We start from the raw sequence: 10000 nt of genomic DNA on the forward strand, positions 1-10000 counted from the left end.
GAGAATCAAGCCTGTGCTCTGAGGTTTTGGAACAGGCTATGTAGCGCTCCTAGAAGCAGAGTAGAGAGCAGGGATGCGAGTGAGGAGGTGATTGACCCGGAGCTCTCGTGACATTTCCTTTTGAGACGAAACCGGTTGGTTGACAAACGCGCGCACACTGCCTGCAAGCGTCTGACACGTTCCCCCGATTTAAACGATGACACACCGACACCCCGTGTCCCGTTCCCTTTTTCACTTCTCAAATTGTCGGACAACGTCCGCGCGGCGACAAACGCGTTTGTCGTTTTGCATGTCTCACCAGAACCGAATCATTTCCACCAAACCCATTCAGCTTGTTTCACTTCCCCCGTCAGTCTAATTATTCACCTCTTCCCTCTCTTCTATCTCTCTGTCGTCTGCGACACCCTCCCTCCGTCTCCTTCCCCCGTCCCAGGAAGGTGTTTTTCACCGACTACGGACACGCTCCCAAGGTGGAGCGCTGTGACATGGACGGCCAGAACCGGACCAAGCTGGTCGACACCAAGATCGTGTTCCCCCACGGGGTCACCCTGGACCTGGTCAACAAGCTGGTCTACTGGGCCGACGCCTACCTGGACTACATCGAGGTGGTGGACTACGAGGGCAAGAACAGACACACCATCATTCAGGGCTTGATGGTGAGGAGGCCTCTGTCAGAGCGCACTTCAACTCGGGCGCCTCGCATGGACGTGGAGTACAAGTCTTTGCTTGTCTTTGCTTGTCTCTCTCTCCCCCTGCCAGAGCCACTGTTTAGTGTTCCCTCTTTCTGAAGCACCACAACCACTCACCAGCGCCACTCAGTGTCAAACTCCTAGCTGAATGATGTGTTCCCTTACTAATAACACTCTATATAGTCAATACTGTCCTTCTGTGTTTCGACAGCCTGCTCTATTCCCTCACGGGAGGGTTTCAAACCCCCCAGTTATAGCCTTGATTGATATCATTAAACAGTTTGATGTTTCTGGCTTGTCCCCTTTTCAAACATATTACGCTAGCTGCCTATAGCGCAATAATGAGCTCAATTAAATCAAGCCCACAAAGTGTGTTTGTGTTTGTACTGGCTGAGGGGATGTTTAACAAACCCACGGCTGTTTGTCGCTGACGGTCCAAGGAGCTTTGTTAAAGCGATCGGTGCCTTGTAAAACAAAACCCAGTTAATCTGGGAGATGATGAAGCCAGCCACAACACTTTCAGTTTTCTCTCTCTTTCTTTCTATATCTTTAGCTCTCTCTGGCTATTTCTCTCTCTATTTCTCCCTCTCTCTCCCTCTCTTTCTTTATATTTCTCTTTTTCTCTCCCATTTTCTTTCTTTCTTTCTCTCTCTATCTCACATACACACACACTCTTTGTCTCTCACCCTCCCTGTTTCTCCTGCTGGCCAATCATGTTAAGTTTGATTATTTGGTGATGATTTAGATGATGGGGACGTTTTGGTTTGATGATGATGAATGTTCGAGGGAAAGCTTGTCGTCCAGAGAGAGAGAGAGAGAGCGATAGAGAGAGATACATGATGAGCTTTTAATCATTCTTGCTAACACAACTTAGTAGCAGCTAATATAAAATGCATGGAGTGCTCCACTCATATTCAAATGAAAGCATGTATTGGTGTACAGTTAATTTCAAGCGCCTGTCTGACACAGCAGCTGTGACTTTATAAAGACAATCCAACTGTCATACCACCCGCAACTGTTATTATATGTTCAAAATGTTGTTTCAGTAGGTTTGATCTTTCTTTGACAGATTGAGCACCTGTACGGTCTGACTGTGTTTGAGAACTACCTGTACTCCACCAACTCAGACGAGGGGAACCTCAACATCAAGACCAGCGTGGTGCGGGTCAACCGCTTCAACAGCTCCGACTTCCACGTGTTGACACGCCTGGATAGGGGCGGGGCCCTGCACGTGTACCACCAGAGATGCCAGCCCCCAGGTACCCACCTGACACACCCACCAGGAGAGCCCTCTAGCACAGCCACAACACGGGACTGGCACCATTCACCACTGGATGAATTGCAGTTCGTTCTTGGTGCCTCCTGGTTTGGGGACAGGGACCATGTACTTGTTGATGGTGTGTTATGCTGCAATGTTCATGCCCCCATGTCCCCTCCTCCCCCCCCTCTCCTCTCCTCTCCCCTCCTCCCCCCCCTCTCCTCTCCCCTCCTCCTCCCCCCCCCCCTCTCCTCCCCTCCTCCCCCCCCTCTCCTCTCCTCTCCCCTCCTTCCCCCCCTCTCCTCTCCCCTCCCCCCCCCCCCCCTCTCCTCCCCTCCTCCCCCCCCTCTCCTCCCCTCCTCCCCCCCCTCTCCTCTCCCCTCCCCCCCCCCCCCCCCTCTCCTCTCCCCTCCTCCCCTCCCCTCCTCCCCTCCCCTCCCCCCCCCCTCCCCTCCTCCCCTCCTCCCCCCCTCCCCTCCCAGTGAGGAGCCATGCCTGTGCTCCAGACCAGTTTGGCAAGGCTGGAGGCTGCTCAGACATCTGTCTCCTGGGCAACAGCCACAAGAGCCGCACCTGCCGCTGTCGCTCTGGGTTCAGCCTGGGCAGCGACGGCAAGACCTGCAAGAGTGAGTACCGCACACTACCCCAACACACACACACGGATGCACAAGCACCTGCGCGACAGCCCAGTTTGGGTGTGGTGCTAATGAGCCCTTGGAGGTGCCCAGAGATGTATCTACGATGATAACGAGGATGACGACGGGAAAGATATATAGCGAATTGGCAGATGGATAATGTGATTGTGAACTCCAATGTGACCCTGGCGACGACCCTCCGCTCCGTCTCCAGAACCCGACCACGAGCTGTTCCTGCTGTACGGGAAGGGGCGCCCCGGCATCATCCGGGGCATGGACATGAACGCCAAGGTGCCGGACGAGTACATGATCCCCATCGAGAACCTGATGAACCCCCGGGCGCTGGACTTCCACGCCGCCAGCGACTTCATCTACTTCGCCGACTCCACCAACTACATCATCGGCCGGCAGAAGATCGACGGCACGGAGAGAGACACCATCCTGAAGGAGGGTGAGGCTCGGGGAATGCTTCTGTCCATAGGGATAGGCATGACGTGCACTATGCAGTAGTCAACATTGACAATGTTACCCATGGCACCTGCCCCCCCCCCCCCCCCCCCTCCCCCTCAGGTATTCACACGGTGGAGGGCATCGCGGTGGACTGGATGGGGGGGAACCTGTACTGGACGGAGGACGGGCCCAAAAAGACCATCAGCGTGGCCCGTCTGGGGAAGGCCTCCCAGACACACAAGACCCTCATCGAGGGCAAGATGACCCACCCCCGCGCCATCGTGGTGGACCCACAACATGGGTAACACTGAGGACGGGGGATGGGGGGGCGGTGGGGGGTTCAGGTCGTAGGACTTTTGATATAGAATGTTTGTTTTGTTTCCTATTTGATGTTGGATCTGTTTTGATCTTTATTCATTTGATAGAGACAGAGAGAGAAGAAAGCAGGGCAGGGGAGGGGGATGGGGGGGAAATGCAAACCCGGGCACCTGCCAGTGTAGTACACGATCTACCTAAACATCCTGAACAAGCCCCGGTTCTAATCACATAGACTGAAGCCTAGAGAGTTAGCTAGAACCAGCCCATGCTCCTATAGCACCTACAGAACTGGGACTGGGGGGTGGAACTAGAACCAGAGCCTACTCACTGGCCCCTCCTCCCAGAGCCTACTCACTGGCCCCTCCTCCTCCTTTTCCTCTTCCCCCCCCCCCCCTCCCCCCAGGTGGATGTACTGGACAGACTGGGAGGAGGAGCTGTCGGAGAGCAACCGAGGGAAGATCAAGAAGGCGTGGATGGACGGCTCGCACCACCAGGTCCTCCTGACCAGTAAGACGGTGCTGTGGCCCAACGGCCTGAGCCTGGACATCCCCCAGGGCCTGCTGTACTGGGTGGACGCCTACTACGACCGCATCGAGATGATCTACCTCAACACCACCGAACGCAAGGTTAGGTCCTGGGCTGAGGGGAGGGTTGGGGGGGGGGGCTGGGGGAGATGGTGTGGGGGGGAGATGATGACAGGACTCTTATTGGTCATGTGGTAAGATTCTCTATCCGCTGATTGGCCAGGTGCTGTACGACGGGCCCGAGCTCAGCCACACCTTCGGTCTGTGCCACTACAAGCACTTCCTGTTTTGGAGCGAGTACCGCAGCGGCGGCATCTACAAGCTGGACACCACCACCATGAACGTCACCCTGCTCCGCAACGAGAGGCCGCCCATCTTTGAGATCCGCGTGTACGACGCCCAGCAGCAGCAAGGCAGGCTCTGTTTACCTCTCCTCTCTCTCTTCCCCCCTTCTCCTTTTAGCTTTAGATACACCCCCTCTGGAAATCTAACACTCTGTGGGTATATCGTGTATGTGTGTGTGTGTGTGTGTGGGGACAGGCACCAACGCGTGCAAGGTCAACAACGGCGGCTGCAGCAGCCTGTGTCTGGCCATCCCAGACGGCCGCTCCTGTGGCTGTGCCGACGACCAGGTCCTAGACGCTGACAACGTCACCTGCAAAGGTAACCAGCCTAACCCTCCGCTGGGGACGAGACCATGTGACCGTCCTCGCCGCAAGGTTTTAGAACAGCGTGTTGACTTTCCCCTAAACTAGTGTCCACGAGACCCAGCTGAGGAGAAGTGCTGTTGATACAGAGTTTCTCCCTCTGTCTTCATCTCCCTCCCTGTATTCTACCTTTAACTCTCCCTCTCCCTTGCCCCCCCCCCCCTTCCCCCTCCAGTCAACCCGACCTACTTCCCTCCCCCCCAGTGCCAGCCGGGCGAGTTTGCCTGCAAGAACAACCGCTGCATCCAGGAACGCTGGAAGTGCGACGGTGACAACGACTGTCTGGACAAGAGTGACGAGGCGCCTGAACTCTGCCGTGAGTGCCAAGCCTGTTCCAGCAGACACACACGGACACACACACACACACACGCACACACGCACAGACACACACACGCAAAACACACACACTCACACACAATCACACGCGCACACACACACACGCACAGACACACACACGCACACACACTCACACACAATTACACACGCGCGCACACACACTCACACGCACACACACACTCACATGCATACACGCACACACACACACACACGCGTTCAAGGACTTTACGAGGTCATCAGAGTATCAACATCAATGACTGATAAGCCTGTTCTCCCAATCTTCTTCTTCCTTGAATTTAATGTGTCCTTATCTCCATCCAGACTTTGTCAGAAGAGAAAGACCAGAAGATAATCAAGAAGACAGTTGTTTAGACGCCTGTGCTCGTCGCTGTGTCATGTAGTGTTTAGATGTCAAGCTGTCTATCTGGTAGTTAGATGCGTAGCACCAAACAAACGGGCTATCTCGATGGTGCCTTCTGTAGATTCGAATCTAACCAGGCTCAGGATCTAACCCAGTCTCTCCCCCTCATCCCCCTCTCCCCCCGTCTGTCCCTCCCTCCCTGCAGACCAGCACATGTGCCCGGCTGACAGGTTCAAGTGCCAGAACAACCGCTGTATCCCAGTGCGCTGGCTGTGTGACGGAGATAACGACTGTGGCAACGGCGAGGACGAGTCCAACACTACCTGCTCAGGTACACACACACACACACACACACGTACACACCCATTGTCATACAGACACATCCACACTCACACACACACACATTTACAGTTTTACTCCAAATCCTTCTAATCGTGCCACCTGAACCCTCTCACCAGCCCGCACGTGCCCGCCTAACCAGTACCCGTGTGCCAGCGGGCGCTGCATCCCCATCTCCTGGACCTGTGATCTGGACGACGACTGTGGGGACCGCTCGGACGAGCCCGCCTCCTGTGGTAGGTCCTCCCTCTCCTCCACACACCTTCTGACTGCTCCCATTCCTGGTTTGATAGAGCTTTGTTTGACAGAAGGGGTGGGTTTAGCTCGGTGGTTAGAGCATTTGACTACAGATCGCAGGTTCAAATCCACCCTGGACTATCCGTCGCTTTGAAAGAAAGCATCTGCTAAATAATTGTGCCAGATGGTTGTAGGGTTGAAACACAACTCCATGGCAGTGAGTGGTTGAAACCACCAGTGGAGGTTTGCTTGTCGTCCTTTGTTGTGGTGGAACGTTCATGTTGTGTCTGTGCTGCGTTCCCCAGCGTACCCCAAATGCTTCCCCCTCACCCAGTTCACCTGCGCCAACGGCCGCTGCATCAACGTCAACTGGCGCTGTGACAACGGTGAGAATACACAGCCCTCTGACTGTGGCAGCTTAGCAGTTTAAACTGTGGGGTGTTTAATATATGGGTTTTGATATACATAAACACACAACACACACAAACAATATATATAGATAGATAGATATAAACAGCCGGTATATCTAGCTGTACCTCAGTTAGCCCACGCCCTCAGTGTTTCCTGTGTGTCTTCCAGACAACGACTGCGGGGACAACAGTGACGAGGCGGGCTGCAGCCACTCCTGCTCCAGCGTGCAGTTCAAGTGTAACAGCGGCCGCTGCATCCCCGAGTACTGGACCTGCGACGGGGAGAACGACTGTGGAGACTACAGCGACGAGACCCACGCCAACTGCACCAACCAGGGTGAGCACCGGGCCTACTGGACCCCGGGACAGAGCACCCTCCGTGGGTCTGACTGACCCGGATGTACTGCTCCTGGCTCTCTGGAGTACCTGTCCTTCTGATATGTGGCTTACCGGACCTGGTCAAAAAAACGCCTACCCGCCTTCCAGTTTGCTACCATCTTCATAAGGTGGCAGTGGGCTTACAGAAGTGTTGGCTCGGAATCTCAGCCCTCTATCCACATTAATCAAGTCCACTTAGTTCCTTGTCGACCATCCACATTGCTTCACCCGAGCCGGAGACAGTTCTATCAACACACCCTAGAACGTGCATGTGCGTGTGGAGCCAGTTTCAGCTGTGTGTGTGTGTCATTTTTTGGAAGACTAGAGTGGTTGTTCCAGCGAGCATGACGATCATCCATCACGCACACGCTCCCAGGCCGGCGCGTCCGGGCACGTGTCGCCTCTCGTTTCCAACAGACCCTCCGTCTCGCTGGGCTTGGGACGTGTTTATGTTCCGTGGTCAGCTGAGCCTTCAGCTGGATTGGAAGACCGAGCTGCGGCTCCACAACAAGGAGGCTCTCCTGTCAGCTGGCGGGGAGCGCAGTGGAGACGTGTTCCTCTTCAGCCGCCTCCAAGCCCGCCTGCACGGCCCTGGGGCTTTTTAGCGGTGATAACTTGAAGTGACCTGAGCATGTATTTCATGCTCAGTGATCCAGAACCCTTCGGGGCTGGCAGATAGGTCATAGATCCACGTGGATGCTCTTGTGGTGTCTCATGTAGTGGTTTTGTTAGCATTTTAGCCATGCTAGAGGAACAGGTCAACGTTTTCCCCTTGGTTTGTGCTGGAGGTGGGGAGCGGAGTTGTGATGTGTGTGTGTGCGTGTGCGTGTGTGTGAGAGAGAGAGAGACAGAAAGAGACAGAGAGAGAGAGGTAATGGCTGATGTAATGGCCCATGGGGAACCACTAAGCACTCTGCATTTCCTGTCTCACTCTGTGCCCCCCCCATCTCTCTCTCTCTCTCTCTCTCTCTCTCTCTCGTCTCTCTCGTCTCTCTCTCTCGTCTCTCTTGTTTTGGTTTGAATAAAGTTGCATGCTCTTATCCTACTCTGGAATGATAGAGGAATGTGTATGTGTATTCCGGTGTTTTGAGATCTCCTCTCCAGGCCTCCTCCTGTAGTCTCAGCAGTGGCCTAATTAGATATCTGTGCCCAGTAGAAGATAATGACTGTGTGTTGGGCCTTCTGTCTGGGCGTCATTAGTGGGTTTGGAAAGCTAATATGCTTGATTTAACCTTCAAGTATCACCTTCCCCCATATGAAACATCTAGGGATTACTGTCTTTGTGGCTTAATGCAACTTGCCTAAATGATGCCCTTAATCTACTGCTGGTATTGTTCAATGACCCACACATTCACCCTGTCTGTTTCGGTCCAGCTTATGTGAGTTAGTTGACCTATTGACCCTGGTTCCTTTGTGTCGGTGGTTGACTAGTCAAGGCTGTGTTATGTAAGACGTGCTCACAGTTTTCTCTCTTTATGTTACAATGCACCCCCCACTTCCTCCAGTCTCTGCAGTTGAACTAATACTTTCCCCCCTTTTCTTCATGTTACGTTAGTGAATAATAATAATCTCAGTGTGCTTTCCCTCTGTCTGTTTGCTAACCTCTCTCTCTCTCTCTTTCCCTCTCTCTGTCTCTCTCTCTCTCTTTCTCTCTCTCCAGCCACTCGTCCTCCTGGTGGCTGTCACGTGGATGAGTTCCAGTGTCGGCTGGATGGCCTGTGCATCCCCATGCGCTGGCGCTGCGACGGCAACACCGACTGCATGGACCTGAGCGACGAGAGCAACTGCGAAGGCGTCACTCACACGTGTGACCCCGCCGTCAAGTTCAGCTGCAAGGACTCTGGTGAGGGAGGAGGGATCCTGTCGGGACCCACACCAAGGGTTCCCGGTCGACAAAGGGTTCCATGAGAATGAACATGCAGCGATGATGTGCTTTAGGTTGTTAGTTCACATCCCCAGTGGGTGTGGACTGGAACACAGACCGTTCTTTGCTGCTGTTTGTGTGTCGCTTTGGACGGACGTGTCTGCTAATTATAAATGACAGAGTCAACTCGCGTCTTGAGGGGAAGCTGGCGCCGTTTGGAGGTGGTGTCATCCTGTCCCCGTTGTCCTGTTTGTGTCCCCAGCCCGCTGCATCAGCAAGGCCTGGGTGTGTGACGGGGACAGCGACTGCGAGGACAACTCTGACGAGGACAGCTGCGAGGCGCAGGTGTGCAAGCTCTCCCACCACGTGTGTGCCACCAACGACTCCATCTGCCTGCCCCCCGAGAAGCTGTGCGACGGCACAGACGACTGTCCCGACGGCTCCGACGAGAAGCTCTGCGGTAAAAGTCCCCCCTGGCACCCACGTACCCACTCGCGTTTCATCGGGACGACAATGCACTGCTCTCCCCGACCACCACCCCCCCCTCCTCGGCTCCCTCGCTAACCCTCCACTCCCTTCTCTCTCTCCCCCCCCCGACTCCCTCCTCCTCCAGACCTGTGTGCCCTGGACAACGGCGGCTGCAGCCACAACTGCAGCATCATCCCCGGGGAGGGCTTCACGTGCTCCTGCCCGCTGGGGATGGAGCTGGGCCCGGACAACAAGACCTGCCAGATCCAGAGCTTCTGTGCCAAGCACCTGAAGTGCAGCCAGCGCTGCGAGCAGGACAAGGCCTCGGTCAAGTGCTCCTGCTACGAGGGCTGGGAGCTGGAGGCCGATATGGAGAGCTGCAAGAGCGCTGGTGAGGGCCGAGGCACGGAGCAGAGCAGGGGGGGGGGGGGGGGGGGGGTGTGTGCAGGGAACATGCACATATGAGGATGTGTGGGTTGGTTTGAGGAGCGTGGATTGACCAACATGGGAACATAGTTCCTATTGAATTGACCAGAAACAGGGAGTATTATTGTTGACGTCCAACCTTTTTTCTCTCGCTCTCTCGCTCTCTCGCTCTCAGATCCGTTCAAGCCCTTCATCATCTTCTCCAACCGCCACGAGATCCGCCGCATCGATCTCCACAAGGGGGAGTTCAGTGTCTTGGTGCCCGCCCTGAGGAACACCATCGCCCTGGACTTCCACCTCAGCCAGAGCACCCTGTACTGGACCGACGTGGTGGAGGACAAGATCTACCGCGGGAAGCTGTCCGAGAACGGAGGTGAGACAGCAGCTAGCGTTTAGAGGCTCGACGCTAGATGATGTTTAGAGGCCTCTGAGGAGCATGGTTATTACATTTGAAGATTTCTTCAAAAAAGGAGCCTATTTCTCCCAGAAACTAAGCGAAATCTGCTTCCCAATCACTTGTTCTGAGCTAATGCACTGCCCTTTCCTCAAACAAAAGTTGTGTTACTTACCTTGGCTGGTCTGGTCCAGTCCAGGGTGCCT

At 54.8% G+C, this 10000-nt stretch overlaps 1 protein-coding gene across 1 annotated transcript in view; it reads left to right on the forward strand.

The window, feature by feature from the left end:
- The window catches only part of lrp1ab (low density lipoprotein receptor-related protein 1Ab), a 79402-nt gene that overhangs the window by 32645 nt on the left and 36757 nt on the right, over window positions 1-10000 (forward strand). Inside the window, exons 7-23 of the mRNA XM_047039379.1 lie at window positions 202-656; window positions 1759-1948; window positions 2430-2573; window positions 2797-3033; window positions 3153-3333; window positions 3754-3976; window positions 4098-4287; window positions 4415-4537; window positions 4757-4897; window positions 5484-5609; window positions 5737-5853; window positions 6160-6240; window positions 6434-6601; window positions 8303-8485; window positions 8769-8966; window positions 9120-9365; window positions 9576-9773. Of these exons, the coding sequence (XP_046895335.1) occupies window positions 202-656; window positions 1759-1948; window positions 2430-2573; window positions 2797-3033; window positions 3153-3333; window positions 3754-3976; window positions 4098-4287; window positions 4415-4537; window positions 4757-4897; window positions 5484-5609; window positions 5737-5853; window positions 6160-6240; window positions 6434-6601; window positions 8303-8485; window positions 8769-8966; window positions 9120-9365; window positions 9576-9773 (3201 nt within the window). The remainder of the gene's footprint in view (window positions 1-201; window positions 657-1758; window positions 1949-2429; window positions 2574-2796; window positions 3034-3152; window positions 3334-3753; window positions 3977-4097; window positions 4288-4414; window positions 4538-4756; window positions 4898-5483; window positions 5610-5736; window positions 5854-6159; window positions 6241-6433; window positions 6602-8302; window positions 8486-8768; window positions 8967-9119; window positions 9366-9575; window positions 9774-10000) is intronic.

This window comes from Hypomesus transpacificus, chromosome 18 (assembly GCF_021917145.1).
Source record: "Hypomesus transpacificus isolate Combined female chromosome 18, fHypTra1, whole genome shotgun sequence".
Taxonomy (NCBI): Eukaryota; Metazoa; Chordata; class Actinopteri; order Osmeriformes; family Osmeridae; genus Hypomesus; species Hypomesus transpacificus.